General features: G+C 44.0%; 3 protein-coding genes across 8 annotated transcripts in view; 1 reads left to right on the plus strand and 2 right to left on the minus strand.

Annotated features, from left to right (window-relative positions):
• Window positions 1-1,169, minus strand: part of HELZ (helicase with zinc finger) — an 85,103-nt gene extending 83,934 nt beyond the window's left edge. For 2 of the 3 annotated variants that reach the window (XM_041485634.1, XM_041485633.1), the window contains exon 1: window positions 1,117-1,155. Coding sequence is in view for 1 of the 3 variants with exons in the window: in XM_041485635.1 (XP_041341569.1) it covers window positions 1,117-1,123 (7 nt within the window). In the remaining 2 variants the exon portion in view is untranslated. Of the gene's footprint in view, window positions 1-1,116 lie in introns of all 3 variants that reach the window. The other variant, XM_041485635.1, reaches the window with a different exon arrangement.
• Window positions 1,170-7,658: 6,489 nt separating this feature from the next.
• PSMD12 (proteasome 26S subunit, non-ATPase 12) lies at window positions 7,659-16,607 on the minus strand. Of its 2 annotated transcripts, XM_041485646.1 has the most exons (11): window positions 16,417-16,606; window positions 14,250-14,309; window positions 13,915-14,043; window positions 12,717-12,824; window positions 11,675-11,779; window positions 11,086-11,235; window positions 10,773-10,907; window positions 10,122-10,234; window positions 9,588-9,762; window positions 8,991-9,068; window positions 7,659-8,101 (listed from the first exon to the last, which is right to left on the minus strand). In XM_041485646.1, exons 1-11 carry the CDS (start codon window positions 16,522-16,524, stop codon window positions 7,892-7,894), a joined length of 1,371 nt encoding a protein of 456 aa, XP_041341580.1. In that variant the 5' UTR covers window positions 16,525-16,606; the 3' UTR covers window positions 7,659-7,891. The 2 variants fall into 2 exon arrangements, with proteins under 2 accessions (XP_041341580.1, XP_041341581.1); XM_041485647.1 differs by lacking the exon at window positions 7,659-8,101 and having other exon boundaries at window positions 8,990-9,123; window positions 16,417-16,607.
• A 4,469-nt stretch (window positions 16,608-21,076) lies between these two features.
• Window positions 21,077-23,845, plus strand: part of PITPNC1 (phosphatidylinositol transfer protein cytoplasmic 1) — a 79,838-nt gene continuing 77,069 nt past the window's right edge. The window contains exon 1 of one of the 3 annotated variants that reach the window (XM_041485655.1): window positions 21,077-21,728. In XM_041485655.1, coding sequence (XP_041341589.1) covers window positions 21,681-21,728 — 48 coding nt within the window. In that variant the 5' untranslated portion in view covers window positions 21,077-21,680. The remainder of the gene's footprint in view (window positions 21,729-23,845) is intronic. The other 2 variants (XM_041485653.1, XM_041485652.1) reach the window with 2 other exon arrangements.

Consider the following 23,845-nt stretch of genomic DNA (forward strand, 5'->3'; position numbering starts at 1 on the left):
TTTTTTTTAATAAAGGAACATGTATTTCCTTATATAAAGAATGGCAGGTGGTGTATTTTATCCTTTGCCTTGCTTCAATTACACTAATTATTAAGAACAACAACATTAGACAATGTCAACAGTACAAACCATCCCAACAGGACCAGCCATGGTGATACACTCAATCTGTCAATGGGGATATCCATTTTCACGGTATTTTTCTGTCTCACAACTGAATTATTTTGTTTTTTCAAGGAAAAATTGAAATGTGTTATTTTAAAACTTCCTCTCAAGCTCGCTGTACCTTTGATAATGCAAAAATTCTATTACCTTGTTAACTCTTACTCATTTTGTCATTAACTGGGAAGCAGCCCTGCAACTGTTTCCCTGCAGTTATTTCTTAATTTCCATCAATGATACGTTTAATCACGTTACCCTAATCGAACAACAATTGCCTAACAAAGCGCTGGAGCCAAAACAACTGCACTCCTCTTGATATGAACAAAAGGACACGTCCCACCGCAGGAAGGGGAACACAGATCCTTCTCCTGCCTGGGGATGTGCCCTAAAAATACCCATGTAAGTGTCTGCTGGAAGGGCTGTGTTGCAACGTGCAGTGGAAACTCTCCTGTTTTTAGTTTCAGAGCTGATCCAGGGTAAAAAAGCTGCTCTCAGGACCTGTGTTAAACCTCCCAACTTCACTTCGCTCTCCCTGCCAAAGCCTTCTGCAGAAAACAAAAACATAAGCTCATCTGCCCACCCTGCAACCGCTCCGAGGGGGTAATTTTACAACAGCTGTTAAATTCTTCCAATTTATTTTTCCATCGCTCCACAAACCCTACCTACCCCATTTTTTTTTTCCACTTCTATTTCACCATTGTTATTTTCTGGCCGTCTCTCCCATCCCCTCCCGCCCCGCCCGGTACAAAAACAAAGCTGCTTCTCACCCCCCCTGCATCCCCCCCGGAGCACCCCCGGCTCCTGCGAGGCATCCCCGGCTCTCCGGCCCTTCCCCCGGGCCCGGCTGCCGCCGGCCGCGGAGCCCCGCGGATCCCCCGAGGGCGCGGCGGGGCCGCGGGCGGCCGGTGCGGGCCGCGCTCGGTGCCCGCGGGGGCGGTCGGGGAAGTCCCGACTTACCTGTCATTACTTTCTACGCCATCTTGGATCCACTTGTCAACGTCCCACAAAGCATTGTGGGAAAGGCCGGCCCTCCCCGCGGCCCGGAAGGCGGAGGGCGGCGGTGTGAGGGGACGGGACGGGACGGGGACAGCAACGGCGTGGGGATTAGGACGGGGACAACAGTGGGGACCGGGACGGAACGGCGATGGGGACAGGGTCGCGGTCCGGTATAGGGGATGAGGACGAGGACCGGGACCCGCTATCCCTTCAGCCCGGCGGCCGCTGAAGCGCAGCCCGGGGTCCCATCACGGAACAGCGTCTGGGGCCACCTCCGCTCCGCCCGCGCTAGAAACCGGCAACTTCGGGGGGTTTTCCGTGTTCTTTTTATTTTTTTTTCTCTCTCTCTTTTTTTTTTTTTCCTCCTCCTCTTCCCTGGGCCCGGAGCGCAGCTGCGGAGCCCGAGGGTCGCTGGCGGGGCCGGCACCGGCAGGCGGGGGGGGCCCGGCCAGAGCCGGTCACGAGCCCACCCCTGAAAAAAGCTTGGCAAGTACTTTTTCTCATGGTTTTTCTACGGCGTAAGTTGGAGATTTTTTTTTTTTTCTATTTGGTTTGGGGTTGTTTTTTTTTTTTAAATTAGTTTCCTGTGGCTTTTTAAAGTTCCTTCCCTCAAAGAAACTCGGGGGAGGCCGGTGCGGGTGCCGAGGCTGCCGCAGGTGCTGGAGCAGCTCACGCTGTCTCCGTGTTGTCCGGAGCCACCCGCCCGTGCTGAAGGACCGCTGGTAACGCGTTGCTGGCTGCTCACGAATCCCAGAAACTGCTTTGCATAACAGTTTTATTTTCATGGAGTAATCTTCCCTGTTAGCTGTGTTTTCAGACTCTTTGGCAATCAGTTCTTAATACCTACGCTGTTTTGCAAACTGGCTTTTTCAAGGCGTTAGGTGCCCTGGATGGGTGGATGGGTGCCCTGTGCTCTGCATAGGTGGTGGTGCTTTAGGGTAAAGTGGACAAGAAATTGGGGAAAAGCAGCTTACTTGTGGATCTTAGGAAAGTTTATCACCAAAACAGGATTGCAGTGTTTTTAAAAAACTTTTCCTTCCCCTTTAATTGAAATAAGATCCAGATCACTTTAGTATTGGATCTTGCTGTAAAATGTATTTACATTTATATTTAAATTTATGTCTAATGCCTCGTAACTCTTTGAAGAATAACCACCAGCCAAGCCTCTAATGCATTGCCACTGCAAGAAAATACTTGTGCCCAACAAGGTTTTCAATATTCATCAGTAATGCATTTATAAAGAGAGAGCTCCTTGCAACAATGTAAATACAGGAGGAAATAAATCTAAATAAATCCTTTGCATTTGCCACCCAGTCTTAAATCAGTCTACTTTTTAATTCAGCTTCATAACTAGCTGGGAGTGCAGTTGTGCTGTCACAGAGAAGAGTGTGGGTGGTCCCAGCCTCAACCCAGGAGATGCCATTTCAGGATAAAACCCTCCTGTGGAACTTGCCACAGGCCATCTCTGCTGTCCCTGCTGCCAGCCTGACACCTTTCCTCGTGCTGTGACGTGTGTTTTCCATGGGCACTGTGCAAGGAACAGGGATCAAAGAATGCTCAACCCATGTTTAGGATCCAACTAACTTTGTGTCATTCAGTCCAGGTTGTTGAAATGGAGTAAGTCTAAAAGGCTGGTTTTCTTTGGTTCCTAGTGAACTTTATCTTACTAGCCATTTTTTTTTCTGTTAGAAAATGCAAAGGTTTTCTTCAAAATAAATGACAATTAGAAAAAGCAGTGGAAGACAGAATTATCAATGTATGCATATTTTTAGATATAAACATATATCCTTTGAAGTTCAATTTGGAGAAGACAGAAATTTAGTTGGGTTTATTTTTCACATAAGCTTTTTTTGAGTCCATTTTTTCTGGCAGCATTTTTTTTATAATGTGGGAAGAAAAAAATTGTGTGGCAGCGACTAAGTTACTGGAGGATCTGTTCAGTGACAGACCCCATTGTTATCACTCTGTCTCTGCTGATTTCAAGTTCCAGATTGGATGTACCAAGAAGCACAGGCTGCTGTGAAAAGGTGGCAACTCTGCCCTGTAGGAACAGCCCAGAAAGGAGCTGGGGAGGACCATGGGAGCAGGGGAATCCCAATGGATAAAACACAACATGGAGAGGTGCCCTTGCACCCACTGCTTTTAATGATCTTGGTACTTTAACCCTTTTAGCCTCAATTCGAAGCAGGTTTTAGTCTATTTTGTGGACTGGTTAAGTGTATTGCACAAACCCTCAGTGGAGGTGCCAGAGGCTGGACAGGGAGCCAGCAGCTCCAGGATGGGGGTGGCTGCCAAGCACTGCCCTGGTCAAGCACAGCCTGCAAGCTTGGAACAACTCTCCTGTTTCCATGTGCTGTCCCCTCCAAGCTCTTTCAAGGTCCTTGTTACCAGATAGAAAGATGAAGGCTTTCAAAATTTGGTCCAAAACAAATGGGGCTCCAAGGGCTCATTAACCTTGGAAATTCTGCTCAAGGTGAGAATCATAGCAACTAGCTTAAGGGATGAGATCCCAAATCCAAACAGCCTAAAAAAACTAAATTGACTTTAGAGCCACTTCTGTGGTAACATCCCAGGAGGCAGAGAATGGCCCAGGAACTGGTTACAGATTACCTGGGAAGAAAGAGACTTCTTGTAGCTTTCACTGACATTTTTATTATTATAATAATTATATATCTTATTATTGTAAGATTATTATATTCCTACTACTGTGAGAGGAACTCAGTATCTATCTACATGAGACATCTCTTTCCTTGATGTGCATTACCCCAGTGAAAGCTGCAATTTTCAGCAAAATTCAGATCCTCAGAAGCCTAACAGTGGTATTTTTAGGGACTCATGATAATGATAGAATTTTCAAAAATCCTCCAATGAATGCAGCAATATCAAAACTCAATTCCACCTGTACATTTTTTAGGATTTTGAAATCTTTTATATCTGAAAATATGCTTTTTCAATTTCTTACTGGATGTTTACAAAGCCCACCCTGCCAAGGACCGTGTGTGCAAGGAACCCCTGTAGAGAAGCCCTAACACATCGTGTCTCCCTACTCTTCAGTCAGCATTCTGTAAATGATGCTGGCTCACAGGGCTTCCCCCTATTCTGTGAAGCTAGGAGCCATTCCCTGGTCCTTGGAGAATCCAGGCTCCTTGCCAAAAACCAGGGGTTTGAAAACCTGGGGCCACTCAGAGCTGCTAGGCTCCCTGCCATGAAGCAGAGATCTGAGCAGAGCGCTGAAAGGTGTGGCACAGATTCTGGCAGAGTTGGGAACTCTCCAACCCTCACTTGCTCCAGGCCTAATGGAGACTTGGTAGCCAAAAAGCCCTGGAGTTCTGACTCACCCATGAGCTGCACACTTGGAATCACAACTGCAGCTTGGTTTCTACATTTTCAAAATAAAACTATTCTAATGATTTGAAACATACTGCTACTTTTTTCTTTTGCTTTCACAGCAAATTCAGAAAATCAATTTCTATTCTATGCTCAAGTTCGCTCCCATTTCTGGGAACTGGTATTTCATGAATACAGAAATCTCCATTTTCAATCAGCTCCACTCATGATGTCTAACCAGAATGCAGGAAAAACCATTACAATTAACATGTAAGAGTAATAAGGACATAATAGGATACATTCAGCAGGGAATTGCCTCGCTGACCCTGCAGCCCAACATCCCAGCAGGCTTCTCGAACAGTTCGTTCACCCCTGAGCAACAAAACAACAGGAGGCCTTTCTCAATGGAAGTGCCAGACAGATTGCAGCAACAGGAGCAATGTTTTTATTGTCTTAGCACACTGGACCTTTACAAATTTTTGAACTCCCTCAGAAGCAGCAATCATGGGAAAGTAACAGAAGTTAAGTGGTTTAGCCTCTGCCACAAACAAGGCAGTGGTAGACCTGGGATTAGATAGCAACAGTAGTTCTTAGTCTTGGTAAACAATAAAGCAAACTTTCTAAGCAGCCATTAGTGTCTGGTTATTAGGCTGAAGAGTAGCAAGTTTTGATTTTGCAGCATGAAAATTCCCCTGGACTTCCTCCAGAGTCCTCTAATGAACAGATGATCTCAACTTTAATCTTACTTCATAATTATCCATGGGTAACATTTCAACATGGACTCCTTAAGCACATGTAATTTCTAGAGCAAGTAATATTCAAACTAATTCATTTCTCCTTTGATCCACAAAATGAGAGCATTGAGAAGCAACCAGCAATAAGGGGATGTTGAGGGTACACTGAGGAGACAGAAACTACAAAGGTCAGAGTAAGTGTGATGGTTTCATCCCACACTGTCAAGATCAAAGATCTTCAGTCTCTGTTCATATTTTTAAGAAGCTAGCATGTCTTTATGCTGACCTTTGAATTGCTCATGGGGGACTTAGATCTGACATATATCTGCATTCTTGGGATGAACTGGCACCAAAAATTTAGAGCTTTTTTCCTAGCAACCTGAATGTGACAACCTTTTTGAGACAGACTTGAGAGACACTTCCATTTTCACCAATAGTAGTCTGCAAGCAAAAAAAAAAAAAAAAAAAAAAAAAAAAAAAGAAAAAAAACCCACCAAACCCAAAATTCAGGTTTAATAGATTATTTTCCACTCACTTGGAGTTGCCCTATAGCTTAATAATTCTAGAGGTTTGTTTCAAAACTTCTGTTTTAACTTTGTGATGTTTGGGGAGGGAAACCCTGAGGATTCTTGCTTCTGGCAACAAGTACTCAGAACACAGCAGAAGTCTCACTCTGAGAGGACAGGGAGGGAGCCTACCTTGGGCACTGTGTTCCAAACCAAGACTAAGGTGTTCCAACTGCAAACAAAAAACTCTTTCAGATCCAAAGGCAGAGAGCTTGATCATTGTGGATATTTGGCACAAATACAGACAATGGAAGTGAACCTTTGTAATCTTTCTGAACTGACTTTTAAGGAGATACCTGAGCTGTTGAAAGATAAGAGTTCTTCCATGTTCTTTCTAATGCTGACAGCAAAAGGTGGTTGTGAGGGGAGAGAAACCACTTCCCCCCTCCAACAAACACATGCTGTAAATGAGCCAAAGGTAGCAGGGACAGAGAGGGAGGAGAATCTGCAAGAAATCCAGAAAGAAGAGCCAGGGAACTACTGAAACATTCCACTCTAGAATAAAAAGGAAAAGAGGGCTGGCTGGGAAAACGGGTCCAACATAACTGACAGAAGCATCAGAGGCTTAAACGCTTGGGGTTGAAGATTCCAGACCAGACTTCAACTGGAAGGAAAATGTTTATGATAAGAACAGGGAGAGGCAAGTTCCCACTTCCCCTGATGACCCATTGTTCCCCTCTCTGATAGCTCTTGCCTCAGTTTCCAGATGATATATTGTTTTCTAAGCTACTTTGTCCATTGTTCTGACAGCAGCCAGGTTTTGTTCATGCTACTGAAACCTCCCAATGCTCAGAAACAGTCATGACAAAATTTTAAACAACTTGTACAGCTGGGATTATAATACAATTTAGGAAGTTAGATGGTAAACATTCTGTGCATTCTGAATACCTGCTCCTCTTCCTTCCCTTACTGATAGTTCAGCTGCCTTTTTATTGTTCAAATGCAATGAGCTGGATTGGTAAGGCTTTGAAAGTTCCGAGCCTTCCAAATTACCTTCCCAAACTTCCCATCAGCTATGTCCAAAGTCAGCACTTCAAATGCAAATCACTGTTTACAAGCTTCCATCGTTTCCTGTCCCTTCAGACTTCCCTCACTCAAAATCCCTGTCTGGAGCTTCCCAGTTTCTCTGTATTGACATTTATTAGCCTGAATGAAGCTCAGTGTGCTTGTAAAGAGATGGGATTTATGTATGTCTCAATACATCATTTACAATGGTAGTCTCTACTTAATTAATTATGAACTGAATGGTTATGGGTAGCATTAAAAATCATTCTAAACCAGAGCAAATTCAATGAAAGCTCAATTGACTCTTACTACACTATTTGTTCTACTACTTTACTTCCTTACAAACACAAACCAGGGGGAAAAGTCCACAGCTTCCCTCCATTACAAGGAGGTTAAAGTAAATAATAGAACATTATGTGCTCAGAATATAACACATTCATGATGAGAAGCAACAGCTTCCAAGTACCAGCTTAGCTAACTGATTAGTTGCTATTGTAGCCCTTACAAACTGTACCAACAAACAGGCAAAATTAGTGACTTGCAGCAAACAGACAAAGGTTTAGGTACTTACTCATGTATTGATTGCTCTGGCAGTTCACAATTAATTAATAAATAGTAACTGTAGTACCAAATCATAAGAAACAGCATTATTCTTAAGCAGAAACATAATTTTGTTCAAAGAGTATCTTGACATAACTTTACACTATTATAATTTTAAGTTACCTCTTTGTAAAACCCTAGGATTTTATTATTTACAGTATATCCTCTCAATCACAGCCTCAAAAATACTCCTGCAATGAAATAGCAACAGAACTATATGTTAGACACAAAAGGGTTCACATTGGAAAAAAAAATCACGAGACTATTATTATACAGGCAATACAGTTTTATTCTGTTCTTTCACCAATTGTAGCAAAAACATTTAACAACTGAATGAATAATCAAGGGAACTTAATTGTCAACAGGAATTTCAGAATTATGTTCTAAATTTTAGACCAGGAAGGCTTGACAGGGAGAAAACAAACCATATACACACTTGTAATAATAGTCTCTATTATGAAGATTTAATGCCTTCTTTAAAAGCACTGAGATTATTGAGGCACCTTACTGCAGGTTATGGATCATCTCTTCTTTGGCAATGAGATGTGTGGTTTTGTTAACTAGGGCCATGAGGGAGTTGAGCTTGTGAGACCAGTCATTGAGTATATTGTTTGGGTCCTTAGGCCTCTGGAAATTGATAATTCCTGCCAGCCTGTCTACTTTAGCAAAGATGGTTTTATTAACTACTAGGTTAGACAAGAACTCCTCCGATTCCTGTAAAGACAAACAGCACTAAGTCAAGAAAATAGCATTTTTACTACAAACCACCAGAATTCCTCCCAAGCAGCATGGAAGCACCAGGAACAAGATTTCTTTATACATGAGTACAGCTGTAACAACACTGTACTTTAAAAAATGCAGGATACTTTAATATTACACATGCTGGCAATGCAAGGTACTAGCACAAGCTATTAAAAAAAATAAAAACAACAACCAAACATTTTTGTTTTCTACTGACCTATATCTGATTATCTTTCTTAAACATAATGTTAAATATACAACCCCAACAGACTTTTACACTTTGGAGTACTTGGCTACACAGATACCAGAACAAATCATGTGGCAAGCAAGGCTTGGGAAAACCCCAGAGAATTACTGACCACTGTCAAAAAGGGTTTTTACTGAGTTTGTGGCAAAAGCAGATTCCATGAAAAGGGTAAAGCTTTTCATTTGCACTCAAAATACCAGGATGTGTCATACTACTTGGAAAGCTCTTGAAAACACAAAGGGGGATGGCAGGAAGACCCCTCCACCCCACGTTCCCAAAGTGCCACCACCCATGAACAAGGACATTTACAGGTGAAGGACCCTCTCTTCAGTTGGCTTTCATCACTCATTGACAAGAACCTTTTAACACTGAAACACCAGACAAGAAGCTCCAGCATTTACACGAGGCCTTGAACATAAATGAACTTCTAAGAGCAGCTTTTGCCTTATGGGCATGTGCATCACAAAACTGAGTTTAAGGTTTAATGAATAGTTTTCTAACTCCCATAAAGGCAGAAAATTAAATCAAACAAGAACGTTTCTCTGCCGAATACTCCCATCTCTGCCACAAACACAGCCCCCCTTATCAAAGAAGGATAAACAAAGCAAGACTTACATCAACAGACAGATCCAGGAGTTGTGCCATTCTCTTCATTGTAATTCTGGTATAATACTTAGCCATTATTCTAATATTCTGGAATAAAAGTGTTCAGAGTAGAGGGTTATGTGCAAAAAATAATTGAAGCAGGCTGCAAAAATATAAAAGTCCATGTTAAAAGGAGATTAGGAACTGTAGCGCTCTAATGGCAGTCCAGCATGGGGGATGTGAGGGGTTCTGAACAAACAGCTCTTTTGCTGGTGGAAGGTATAAAAGTCTCTACATGATAAATTATTAAGAAAAGAAATCAACCAATTATGAATTTAATACAAAGCAAGACTTTCAGATTTATGCTTTATTGAAACATGAGTGCTAAATCTCATTTGAGTGCAATATGCTCTTTTTGGTGGCAACTATGCCAAATATAAACACACAATAAAGATAAGAGATACAAGCAAATAAAATCTTGAAATACAACACAAAAGAAAAGACACATTACCTGCTGCTCCATTAGCTACTTTTTTGTCTTCTTTGTGATTAAAATAGAGCAAGCAGAAAGCATTTTTAGCTGAGGCACTGAGTAAACAGCTGATGTTTACAGATACTGATACTTACATGTTCCACAACTCTGTTCTTTAAATCTTTCCATCTCTTTTCACCTTCCTCTGTACAGCCAAAAACATCTGTTGCAGGACTGTCAAGGGATCCTTCTCTCAACTCCTTCCCATATTCTTCAACTAGGGCACTCCACCTCATCAGCTCCATGGTGGTAAATAGTTTTAGGAGGTCTCTAAATGGTTTAGTACATTTGGATTACAATCCTGTATTAATAAGGCCTGGTTCATACTTAAAATAGATCAAAGACATAAGTTTAAATATTTTATTCTTATTAATATAAATAATCGGGGCACCTAAAGTCAGACTTTTTCTAACAAAGATCTTTCTCTTACAAAAGAAAGAACATTTCTTTTTACATCCATTTAGCTACATTCATTTTCACATAGAACAACCATGACATTTTTGCAGTATTCTTAATGTAGCATTAAATTCAGAGTTGCTTACAGCAGACTCAGCATAAAGAGATTTACTTGCACTGTTAGAGAGAGACACTTTTTAATCTAAGAATTGGTTATTAGAAAGGATACTTACTTATACTTGGGGATTTCTTCTAGCTTTTTGTCACTACTAATTCTGTGCACCAAATCAGACTGTTCATTGTCATAAGGTGAAAGAATAACATAAAGAACAACGCTCTTCAGTGCCTGTTTAAGAGGAAAGAGGGTGGTTTTTTTCCCATAATTAAACAGAGGAATTGCCAAAACTGATACAGAGCTTGGAGTCTAATATGTAGATTTAAGCTCAGTGTATTAAGAAATTAGGGTGAAATTGATGTTATCTTTCAGAAATGAACTGTGGTACATTTAAATTTACACAGGTTATCCAAAATTTTAGTATTTCAAATAAATACATGATGAAAAAAACTTTTCAGACATGAAAGACATCTGTACTGCACACACAACAGCACCACTGAGACCACACTTGCACAGCTGTTTGTAATCTCTACACTTGTATGAAACAGTTCAGACATTGTCAATTTCAAAGGTAATAAAATGAAGATGTTGATTACAAACATTCTTTTGAAATCAACTCTATCATCTGTTTTCAACTAACCAATTTGTTAATACAGCCATTTAAATAAAAACAGACTGATGGGCTATTTCATCCACTGTACACTGATGTGGAAAGAAATGGGTATTTGCCACATGGAAATACAGTGATTTTGTAGGGAAAGTTTTTTACCTGTTGCCACTTTTCACTTTCAGCCTGGATACAGGGAGTGTCATAAATGGCTCTGTAGTGCTTACAGATGGAGAGGTAGGAGCCTTCATGTTGATCCAGCTGGATCATTAAGTTGTAGTATTTCAACTTTAGTTTCTGAAACAGTATCAAGAAGTCAAATTAACACAGCTCCATGACAGGTAACTGAAATTCAGCTGAACCCCAGAAAACAGAGGGATTTAAATAAATACACTTGGACCTGAAGAGAGGCAAGTCAGATTAAAATTTGGGTGAGGGGAAGGAGAAAAGAGTGAAAAATCCTCCAATTACTTACTTCTGTGTTTTCTTCTTGAAAAAATTTTGTATTAATTTTTTTGCTGATAATTTGAGTGCGAATATAGTCTTTTACAGCTAGACAGAGTCTCATCTGCTCCAAGATAAATTCTACACGTTCTTTCTTCTCCATTGAACCGTAGGTTTCCACCTGAAATGAAATTATAACTACTTAATATAGTCAAAGCCAAATCAAGTGAAGGCTTAACTGTGCCAGAAGAGTGGGAGGCTGTCTGGAGGAGGAACACACCAAAACAAAACAACAGAAGAAAAGCTATTACAGAGCAAGTGAAAATGGAATAAAGGTTATTCCATTTCAATTATTACCCCCACTTACACCAAAGAATCCACCAACACTAAACACAATGCACTAGGTAGAGAATTGAAATCTATTTTCCAAGTGGAAGATATTCTATGTAACCCAACCAGGAGATTAATAAAAGCAGTTAAAGCTGAACTGCACTTTCACTAATAACAGTTCATCTCATTCCAGGCATTTCTGCAAGCGTACCTGATTCAGTTTCTAACGGTCTGAGAACAGTCAGAATTAATTGCTATTGCTGATGCAATTCTGAGTTCTCAGGTGTTACCTGCAACTCCTGCAGAATCGAGGCAGCCTCTTTCACCTCCCCGTTCTGTTCCTTTATTGTTGCAAGTGTCTTTGTCAGGCGAGCGCGTTCGATTTCCACGTATATCTGAGGGCAGAAGGAAGAGTTTAAACACTGGGAATTCTCTAAAGAGGAGTGCAAACTCTGAGACTGCAACCCCCCTGGGAAATACACTTGATGCTGTCATCACAGAACCACTTTATTTGTTGTGTATCCATCCACTACACTGGCACTGTCCACAATACACACTGATGAAATACAGTGGATAACTGACACAAACATTTTTGGCCCAAATTAATCTAAAAAATAATGTCTACACTGACCTATGATTCTTTCAGCAAACACAAGGGATATGCACTGTGAATAAAGTATTGCATATTTTGTCTGCTGGAATACATCAAAAGATCTGGGAAGTTAGATTTTAATGGTAAATGTGTAGTAAGCACTGCCCTTTGAATTATTTCACTTACTCCTAACCAGCCATTAATCAACAAGACTTGATCATTAACCATTTAGACTAACAGACAGAAGTCATAAAATTGACACAAATTTGCCTAATTCAGAATTCCTTTTCTTAAAGCAAAAGGAACACAATATAAGTAACTCACTTGGTATCACTTTCTGGTTATTGTAACTATATGTTTCTCCTTGCTAAGTGTAGAAGAAATTAAATTAAACCTGCCCCTTTCCCTAACAAATTCAAATACATAACATTTTAAAAAGTGAAAAGGAAATGGCATTTTAGAATTTTGAAATGTATTACTAACTGTATTAATTAATAACACAACCAGATACCTACATCACAGGAACATGACCAGTGCTTCAGCATATGATTTAAGTATGGAAAATATCTGCAGTCTTTTGGAAGGAAACAAACTACTTGGCTTCTCAGGGTAATTTAAAAATTAGTTTTAATCTTACTTGCACAAGATTAAAAAATAAGAAACTAAGAAACTACATTTTTAAAGAAGGCAAACATTTTTATTCCACCTTTTAGACACTGAGTCTTAAAACAAAACCTTACTTTTCCTTCTGTGACCATACGCAACGTGTCGATTAAGCGCAGTTTGACTGGCAAGTCTGTGATTTCTTCAACGTAAGTGCAGCACTGCTGGACCATTTTAGCAACTGCCTAGTATGAAAACAAGAGGGGAAAAACATACTGTGGTTTTAGATTTCCCTGAAGAAGTCAAGCTGTAACACTCAGAGGTAATTAATAAATAGTTTCACATCACACTGAAGAGACTCATTTAGCAAAAAGCACACAAGACACCTTTCCCTCTCTGATTCACGAAGATGTGTACAATGTGCTATAGACTGATGCTACAAGGCAAACATAATGCCGTTCTGTCATTTTCTTAATCTCAGTTTTTCCAATATTGAAAATAATCCATGCCATGCAGTTCTATCCTGAAAAGCAACTCCTCTTCTGCCAAATCCACAGGACTCACATGGACTGGCAAAACTTCTCTGCTTGCCCTAAGACCTGCATGGCTGAAGAGACCTGTACCTTCTCTTAACTGTGTGCACTACCCTCTCTCCTTAGAACAGCTGTAGATTCCTCAAGAAGGAAGGAAGAGGGAGGATTTCTTCCTTCAGTAGGAAGCACAGGTATGGGAATGTGCACTTCCAGTAACAATGCTGGTAAAGCTGATAAAATTATTATTAAAATACCTATTTCTAAAAAAACCCAGCAGTAAACTTCTAGAAATGTCTTCCTCAAGAAGTTCCTCAAAATTCAGCTGGAATGATCCACACCTTCAGCTACAGTGTGTGCAAGCCAGAGAACTAAACTGTACTCCTACTTTTACACACACTAGTGAAGATCCTGCACACTAAATGACAGGTAACCTCTTCCCTCCTAAAGCAATGACGCCATTAAAATCACCTGTTGTTCAAAATGAACACAGAGTGCAATAAACTTCACACTGCCTTAAATGCAAGTGCTTTATGCCAAAGTATGCCAGTTTCAAAAGCAAGCATGCAAAACACATTTCATATGAGCACAATAAAATGTAGTAACTCTGTTTAATATACATCTGAATAAGGAATAGGAAATACCTGAATAACGAATAAGGAATATGTCTGCAATACACGCTGAGCAGAGTGCAAAAATGAACCAACATCTTTACACAGGAAGTCCCTACACACATGGGGGAACCAGAGACATAATACAGCTCCAAAATACAGTTCCATTTTTTGTTTCAAGCTATTAAATTCACCTGTTTTAACTGACTTCTTCTCTTCGATAGAAGAATAATATTTTCATTAAGAGCATCCCAGTCTTTAGCTTCGTAACACATTTTCACTATGGCAACTAAGATTCGGGATGTGGAGACCATGTCCGAAGCCTGTAACAAACCAAGAGTGTGTTAGAGACAGGATCAACAGCCTGCAGCCTAACAGCACAAAGGGGAAAAAATCATTGTGTCTGGTCTCACCCATCTGCTTTTTAAAGAAAAGGAGTGATGCTCCAAGGATACTCCAAGTCCCTTGACTTTAACCCAGTGGAACATGAGGTGTGCAGCACAGCCCAGCACCCCCATGCGCTACTCACCGTCCGTGTTTGTTTTTCCAGGGAGAGAAGGTTTTCAATGACTTCTTGCAATCTTCCTTCCTAATAAGACAGGCAAACAATTATCTCTGTGAGTTAAGAATATAATTCAGTTTAAACTGAGAGTAGCTCAAATTTCCACACAAATAAAAATACAGACCAGCCCGTACACTCTGTACACTGTTTTTTTTTCTAATAAAAATGTATGCATAGCACTTACTTTAAATACATGGTTCTACACAGAGATAAAACTGGAGAGGTACCAGTTTCATTTTCACGTAACACATGCTCTAAGTTGTCTGCCTTGGGAGAGAAACCTGGCAAGTTTCAGACAGGTTTGGTGAGCTCATATTCACTAAGCTGCATGGAAAACTCATTTCTTCTCTGGCCAAAACAGTTTTCAGTGAGATCAGATATGCAATTAAATATCTTGGCCAAAAAAATTCTTCTCCTATTACTTTCATCCATATTCATATCTTAATTACAGTGTATTACACAAAGCATTAATTACAAGCTTTACAGGCTAAGCATGGAATTCTAAAAGTTCTGGTTTTGAGAAATGTATTTGCCTTTGTTTGAAGGAGTGAAAGATGCTACACTGTACCTTCAGTCCTAAGTCACAATATGGAATTCTAAAAGTTCTAGTTTTGGAGGGGTTTTGAGAACTGTATTTGCCTTTGTTTGAAGGAGTGGAAGATGCTACACTGTACCTTCAGTCCTAAGTCACAAATCCTAGCAAATATCTAGTTTAAAAAAAGAAATATGGGTGAGTTTGTAACAGCCCATGGCAATGGTGGGGCTGCACAAAAGTTAGAAACTAGAAACAAAAAATGGTTAGAAAATTAGCAACAAACCAAAGAAAATGAAAGTTGTTTCTAAAATATCCCAGCTGAAATATTTTAGATTACATACAATGGTTTGTCAAGAATGTGCTCTTACTGCCACAGAGTTCATCTGTTTTGCACAATGAAACATGGCCATGGTGTCCATTCCTTTGCAGAGTTTTGCCTGTGGGATAAAATCCCTCTGCCTGCTCTCCATAGAATAATCTTAAAATTATCTAAGATGTAATTTATTTATCTTAAGGCTACTGCCTTCAGAACTGTACAACGTGTGTGTCTTTCACAATGAAACACGAGGATCAAGCAGAGCATTTGCAGCATGTAAAGTGCCAGATGCCATCCTACTGGGCCAACAAATGACAGCAACAACAGGGAACCTGTGGCTGCCCATCCCTGGAAGTGTTCAAGGCCCATTTGGACTAGTGGAAGGTGTCCCTGCCCACGGCAGTGGGTGGAATGAGATGAGCTTAAGGCCTCTCACAACCCAAACCATTCTGCGATTCTGCCGTTCTGTCTTTTCTGAGATGTGAGCTGCACAAGAATCTCCAGGCCACAGAACTTTTTTATAAAACACTGATGTTGCATCACTATGACCCCCGTGGAACACATCCTGCAGTCACCCAGGGCGTGTGCACAGCCGTTGTTTACTGAGCCGAAGGAGGCAGAGACAGCCCCAGAGCCCGTCCTGCCTCTGTTCCTCCATTCCAGCTCCCCGGGGCTCGCATGCACCCGAGTTAAAGGATGCCCAGCGCTGCCTGTCCTACCTGACCCGGGACGTGTTACACGAAGGCAGCTCTGGCGCACAGAGCCGGGAATGAACCAGCAATTCCGCGTTCCTAGGCCAGCAGGGAAGAGCCACAGCCCTTGTGGTGGACCGCGGCCCTCTGGTTCCCTCCCCGGGAGGCTGCGCCCCGAAAGCTCGTCCCGTCTCAAAATCACAGAACAGGCTGAGTTGGACGGAACCCACAAGGATGATCGAGTCCATCCCTTTGCCTTGGTTCTGCACAGGACATCCCTAAGAATCCATGTATCTGAGAGTGCTGTCCAAACATTCCATGAGCTCTGGCAGCGCTGGGGCCGTGACCACTGCCTAGGAGAGCAGTTTCAGTGCTCGGCCACCAACCTCCCTCCAGCTCACCCTTCCACACAGCCCTGAAACGGCGGAGCCGTTCACTCCTTCCCCTTCTTAGCACAGCACGGAGAGTCCGCGACCGGACCCGCATCGTGGGGCAGGATGCGGCCGCGGGTCGCTCCGCGCCGCCTCCACGCGCGGCCTAGCGCGCCATGACTCAGCCCGTCCGCCCCGCCAGGCTTCTCTCCCGCCTCACCTGCGCCAGCCGCTCGCACTCGGGCAGCCTCTGGTCCACGGTAGCGCTGTAATCCACCTCCATTTTGACGATGCGGCCATCGGCCCGCTCCGCGCCGCCCTCCGCCATGTCCGCCCGTTCCGCCGCCTCAGCGCTCACCGGAACCGGCCGGGCCCGCGCGCAGGCGCGCCGGGGGCAGGCCCGCCGAAGGGCCCCGCGCCACGGTAAGCAGGCACTGCCGTGGCCACCCCCGGCCGCCCCAGGACCCGCAGGGGGGAGGTGCCGCCTCTGAGGGATCCCCGCAGTCCGCGGCCCCGCCGAGGGAGCGGGAGCGCGGTCTGCCCTTCCGAGGGCGTCTGCCCCTCAACCGCTCCTCTGAGGGAATCTGCCCCTCAGCTGCTCCTCTGAGGGGATCTGTCCTTCAACCCGCTCCTCTGAGATGTACCACTCAACCTGCTTGTCTGAGGGGGCCCGCCTCGCCCACGGCCCTTCTGAGGGGACCAGGACCGCGATCCTTCTGAGGCGATCTGCTCGGAAGGGTGGCTCGTGGACCCGCTCCTCTGAGGGCTTTCCCCTCAATCCGCCCCTCTCGGGACCCGGACCGCAATCTTCCCCTCTGAATGGATCTGCCCTTCGATCCGCACCTCTGAGCCCCAGTTTGATGGGGACCCAGGAAGGGCAGCTGTGAGTTGGTGCCAGATGTGGCAGTGACGTCCCCCAGTGACATCTCCCGGAGTGCAGTCATGGCCCCCAGTGTGCCCCTCAGCGGAGCCACGAGGGGACTCAGCTCCCGCGGTGCTGCTCGGAGCTGGGGGCTGTGGGGCAGGACGATGGTGGGTTTGTGTTCTCCCACATCTGGGGACAGCCCGGCCGTGTGGGCACGCCTCAGGTGTGGCCGCGTGGAGCACTCTGGGTTCTGTAGCTGCTGATTTCACCTTGGGGATTTCACTGTATCTCATTCCAGCCTTGAGTCTTTTAATGATGTAGCCTTGCTGGAGAGGTGGAGGAAAGGTAGGACGCACCATGGGTTTTAAGGGCACAAGGATCCTGATCTAGACAGTGTTGTACCATCAATGTGTTTGAAAAGTTGTGAGATGTTGGTGCAATGCCTTGCAGGCAGGTTGCCATCATCTCCCAACACAATTTCATATACTACAGAAGTTTCATTCTCTGGGGAAATGCAGAAAAACTCCCTTGGGTGTGCAAGCAAACGCCTCAAATACTCAGGAACCACCCTGAATCAGAATCACAGAATAGTTTAGGTTGGAAGGGACTTTAGGACCACCTAGTTCCAACCACCTGCCACGGGAATCTTTGGATGGTATTTAGGATTTCCAAAAAGAAGAAGTTACCACAAAATTACATTTTGTGCTGTGTTACTTTCAGATCATACTGTACACAGACCAACATGTTAACGTGGCAAAGGGCTATTTGAGATAACTGGTTTAAATCTTTTGTTGACAGAATTAAGACTGAGTTCCTACCTCTGCTGCACTGGTGTAAATTCAGAGTAATTCAATTAAGTGAATACAGAGCTCCAATACTGTATATTTGGAACTGTGTCTGATACATGCCTTCCAATTAGCACAGCACAGATCATGAGCTTTGAATCACTTTCTGTTTGAACACAAACTTGATTTGAAAAGTCTGCCAACAGAATTTATCCATTATCCTTAATCATTTTTACTTAATTTCAGTTGACTTAGATACTGAAAATACATGCATGTATCACACAGCGTGTATCAGTTGTTCTTCCCTAACTCTGGCCATTTACAAATTATTACAGAGCTTTTATTTTTATAAACTCATTCTTTTAGCTCATGGTAATATTAGTATGTTTTTACAGGTGATGGATTGGGAGTGATGGCTTCCAGGGAAGTTAAAAGTCACATGCTAATCTAATTGAATGTAGTCCCATACACAGTTATTTGGTTCAGACAAGTGAATGAAAGAGGAAGAAAATAAATTCCTTTTGCAATTGCTGTTTTCCTTTACCTGCATGGGTATGCTGGGAAAAGAGGAAGCAGCTGTAGCCTCCAATATAGAGTGGCTAAAAAAGAAATTAAATTCTTATTCAAAAGTCCTTAGTGAAACACCCAACGAAACAGCTTGGCTCTAGCTGTCTCTTACTCTGAAGTGACACTTTGCTGACACAAGTCCATCTGGAGTTCATACTCAGCATAATTTAACATATGGGCTTTTTCCCCCCAGGTCAGAAATGAACAATGAGTGAAAAATGTCTCATTTTCACAACAGAGCATTGAGAGCATGTTGCAGAGGTAAGACTAAAAATTTCTGCCAATTCATGGGAATCAAAACCCAAAACTGAGGCAGGAATGCTTGGCAGGCACTGCCTGGCTCGTGGGAGCTGGAAGTTTTCTGTCTCAGCATGTCCCCTGGGGAGCATTTGGGGAGTGTGCTTTGGAAAGAGTCTGGGCACTCCCAGCAGGGAGTTGTAAGGGATATCCTTGGGGTCACTGCTTTCCCCATGACTGGAGATTGTTTTGCTGCAGGTATGGGAATTAGTCTTGGTTTCCATTTTGAGCACGTTCGGTATTTGACACGCTGCTTTCTGCAGATCTGCTTTGTTAATGTACACAGAGCTGCAGGGTTTGCTTTGTGTTGAAATCACGTGATAGGTGATAAACTAGTTTAAGACTTTCTCCTGGTTTTATTGAAATCAGTGTCCTTGCCTATAGTTGGGTAGCATCAAGGCCCCATGCCAAGAAGTTCAGGTTATTTTACAATGTGTTTCAGCAGAAACCAGAAATATTGTTCCCAGTGGAAGAAACCACTAAAACAACACTTAAAACTGAAAAATGCTTTAGATCTGAATTAGGATTGCCTCTCATCTGTGGGTAATACCACAGAATCACAGAACCGTTATGGTTGAAAAGCCTTTTAAGATCATCAAGTGCAACGGTCAGCCCAGCACCACCACTGTGTTCCCCACTAAACCATGTCCCTACATCCAAACAACACTTTTTGGACACTTCTGGGGATGGTGACTCCACCACCTCCCTAGACAGCCTGTTCCAATGCTTCACAATCCTGTGAAGAAATTTTTCCCATATCCAATCTAAACATGCCCTGGCATTGCTTGAGGCCATTTCCTCTCATCACTTGTTCCCTGGGAGAAGAGTCCAACCATCCCTCCCCCCGCACCCCAACTGGCCCCTCCTGCCAGGGAGTTGTGGAGAGCCAGAAGGTTCCCCCTGAGCCTCCTTTTCTCCAGGCTCCAGCTCCCTCAGCCACCTCTGGTGCTCCAGACTTCCCCAGCTCCACTCCCTTCTCTGGACACGCTCCAGCATCTCAATGTCCTTCCTGCCGTGAGGTATCACAAGGTATTGCCTTGGTTTTGCTATTTTGCTTGGAATTTCAGGAACATACAGTACCAACATTATGAATTACAGCCACAGTTTCCATATTTATAAATGGCTGTGTCAGATTTGAGACAGAAGTCTCATTAAACACATTGTTCATACCTCAGTTGAAAATCCAGACTGTTAATAGAGCTCTCAGATTTTTATTTCTTTGTGTAGGTGTTTGCACTTCCCTGGGAAGGCAGGGATGTGAAATATTGTGCCATTATTGCAAGAGGCTGGCAAACAGACATTGTTGGCTCCAGGAGATGGCACTGTGTCCTCTGGGCTGAGAATTATACCCACAGCTCTGAAATGCACATCCAGAACCAATGAAATTCTGAGGGGCTTTTGCTCTTTCTTGTTATGAAACACACATTTCATTGTAGACCTAAATTCCTCTTTAACTGTTCCAAATACAGTATTTCATCACTTTTATTTTTTTGCAAATAACTGGTATGTAAGTGCAGATGTATATTGTACCATTATCTGGGCAGTGTCTTGTGTTTTGCTCTTACAGTGCTTCTCTGCAATCCAGTGAGTGGCTTTATAGCCACTGGGAGAACAGGAGAAACAGCAGGATGAGCATTTTAAACATGAAATGCTGAGGTTGTGTAACAGTTCGGGGTTCCCAGGTAGTTTCAGAATTGGGTTCTTGTGCATTTCAAGTTGTAATTAATGATGGGTAAATTTCTCTGAAAAACAACCCCCAAGCATATTAAAAAACTATTTCACTAACAAATTCCTCACTAAAGGAGGTGGGGGAGACCTCCTAAAAAGGTTCTGGCTTTATAGTTCAGCTAGGAAGGAGGCGTTTTTTCACTGAACTTTCTCTGTGTCGTTTGTAAGTAAAAAAAACTATATGAAAAAAGGGGTTTATTTGTGCTGCAAAATGTGCTGGCTGATAGCAGAGGGCTGACCAGAAGGGAAATGGGTGAGGCCTCCACATCCTGTGTATGTCCGCACCGAGCCCACGCTGTCCTTTCCTTTTGTACCAGGAGGCGGGTGCGAGGCTCACGGGCTCGCCGCTCCTGCACTGGGGTGTAATGCTCTGCAAGGTGCCTTGTCACACGTAGGGCAATAAACTTCCAAAACCCGAGAAGTCTTCACGGCAGAATTAACTGAAATCGCGAATTCTTGGGAATCAGCGCTGCCGGTGTCCCCTTGCCGGGAGGCGCCGGCGTGCGCTGCCCGGAGCCCCGCGGCCCGGCCCCGTTGAACCCGCCCGAGCGGCGGCGGCCGCTGCTCCCACGCCGGCCCCCTCCCTCCTTCCTGCCGCCCCGCTGATGTCAGCCGAGCCCCGCCGGGGCCGAACCCGCGGCCGCCCGCCTGAGCGCCGCGCTGCCCCCCCGTGCCCTCCCCCGAGCCCAGCGGGAGCCGCGGCGGCCGCAGCCGCGTTGCGGCGGGGAGGTGGGAGCCGCGTTTGGCAGCCGGGAAAGGCAACGTTATAAAAAGCCTTTGTCTTGGGAATCAGCATCGCATCTCTCCTGCCGCCCGACGTGCTGCCGGCGGGGGCGAAAGCCACATTTTCGGCTCGTTTGTTCTTTTCGCCGCCCCAGGCATGTCTTGACACAGCCGCGAGAGAGCTCGGCGTTTCCATGCACTTCCGACGGATGTCTTCGGCTGGGGCGAGAGCGGTGGGGGTTTGAGACTTTGTAGCGTATCTCGGTGCGAGCGTCTGTGAGATTCCCATGATCGCAGTGTGAAGGAGGAAGAACTGGGAGAAAGAAGCGGTTGTGGTGGTTTCTCTTCTTGCTGGGTCAGCCTTCCTGGATGGTTACGTTACTGTCTTGTGGACACATTGTCAAGCGCGCACGGAGAAAAGAGGCTTAATTCTTTCCCCCCGTGTTTGGTTTCCGTCGATCTCTGTGCAGAAATCACCACTTTCTCCCAGTTCGCCGGTCCGCACTGAGCAGCAGGAATATGCTCATGAAGGAGTACCGGATCTGTATGCCTCTGACAGTTGAAGAGGTAAGATCCGCGCTCGTACCGGAGAGGCTGTTCCTTACCGAGCCTTTTCTCTTGCAAGGCGAATTGAGGTTATATTTGTTTAGCTGAATATTTTTTCTTCGTGTAATGAACTTAGTCGGAGATGACTGGTTAGAGAGGAATGTTTTTGTTGGAAAATATAGGAATCCTGCAGGAACGAAGGTAACTTAAGTGTATCAAAAGCATTGTGTCATCAAAATATTGATTATAAAGATTTTCCAACCAGACTTTCCAGAGGAATTTCATGCATATTTGCAAGGGAATGTTTTGTGCTGAAATTTCTATCTGATTAAGCGTTTGTCCAAAACCCAGATTCTAAACATATTTCACCTTTGCTTAAAATACCCTCGCAGCTGAACGTGGCCTGAAACTCCATACAGGTAGGGAAGAGAGGTGATCATTTATTAGTAAAACTTTGTTGTCATTTAAAGAAGTCATTGAAAGTCAAACAGCTCTTTGTCGGTGTTCTGAACTCTGTGTTAGGAACATTATGTTTTTATTTATCTGCAGGCTTCCCACCTGCTCACTGTTTTAATTAAGGCAGTAATACCTACACGGAGTACACGTGCTTTGGAGTTACTGGTGCTCATGGAGTGTTTGTGGGTGCAACTGGGTGCCCAAAGGCCTCATGGCGTTTGGAAAGGAGACGGTGCTTTATGGTTTAGTGTCCTGCAAGTACAAAAAAACCTCGGTACTGTCTTATTTGGCCATTTCTGCTGCGGATTGGGCACCACGAAGGGGAGCGAGCCCTCTCTGAGCGCGCATTTTGCGCCGAGCTGCGCGCAAAGTTCCGCTGGTCCCGCGGGCGGCGCTGGAGCCGCCAGGGGGCGCCCCGCCACGGCCCCGCTCGGACCGTGCCACGGCCCCGCCACAGCCCCGCTCCGACCGCTCCGGCCCCGCCACAGCCCCACTCCGACCGTGCCACGGCCCCGCCACGGCCCCGCTCCGACCGTGCCACGGCCCCGCCACGGCCCCGCTCGGACCGTGCCACGGCCCCGCCACAGCCCCGCTCGGACCGTGCCACGGCCCCGCTCCGGCCCCACTCGGACCGTGCCACAGCCCCGACACGGCCCCGCTCCGGCCCCGCTCCGACCGTGCCACGGCCCCGCCGGAGGGTCCCAGCCAAGGGGCCTGGGCGGAGCGCCTCAATTCGCTCATTAATCCGCTAATTAATGTACACATTTGTTCTTTGGCTCCATCCAGGCAAGTGTTTTGCTGCACAGTTTTTATTTTTTGCAATATGTGTGCAGAAGTCCTGGCGGGTGTGACAGAGTAGTCGTCTCAATGGGTTTTTGTCCGTATCTTCAGTTTTGGCAAATTAACTGTTCTCTAAAACTCAGAATTGAGTTTTGAGTAAATATTGCCAAATATTTACTTCAGGCTCCTCAGGAAATTCCTTTTGCTGGGAGCAGGAGCTAAAACCACCATATACATGAAGTTACATAGACATAGGTTTAATTCTAGCATGTTTCCATCCAAGTTATATCATATGCTGTGATATTGGATGGCATTTTTCTTTTAATACATAATTTTCTTTGTCTATTGCATTACTCTAATGTAGACAACATTTCATCCAAGCCAGTTCCTGATGTCCTTAGACTACCACACTTAGTTAATAACAGTTCATTACATCATCAAAAGGGAGCAGATCTAATTTATTTTGAAACATTATTGTTAAACAAGATTTCCAGATGCAGAAAAGTTCAAAAATCTTCCAAAACAGGAATGGTTGATTCATGCTGAGGCAGAAGACAATGTTGGATGTCATTTGTTCTCTAGAATGTTAACAGAATTAGTAAAGATACTCGATTTTGTAGTTTCTCTTACGTTGAATCATCCATTATTTAATCCAAGCTGAGATGCCTGAATGAGGAACCTAGAACATGTCTGATGTTTAGCATCAATTTAATTATTATAAAATGAACCAGGACAAAACTTTGAAATTAGCAAATATCTTATTTTTCTTACAGTATTTACACACTAAAGATGTGCCACCATGTATTTCTCATAGTAGTTCATCTTTGTGACATTTCTTGCAGTCTCAGGAAGGCGGTGTTATCTTATTTTTACCTTCAGTTGCACATTAACTACCAGCACAG

Source organism: Pyrgilauda ruficollis, unplaced genomic scaffold (genome assembly GCF_017590135.1).
Source record: "Pyrgilauda ruficollis isolate IOZ18807 unplaced genomic scaffold, ASM1759013v1 scaffold72, whole genome shotgun sequence".
NCBI lineage: Eukaryota > Metazoa > Chordata > Aves > Passeriformes > Passeridae > Pyrgilauda > Pyrgilauda ruficollis.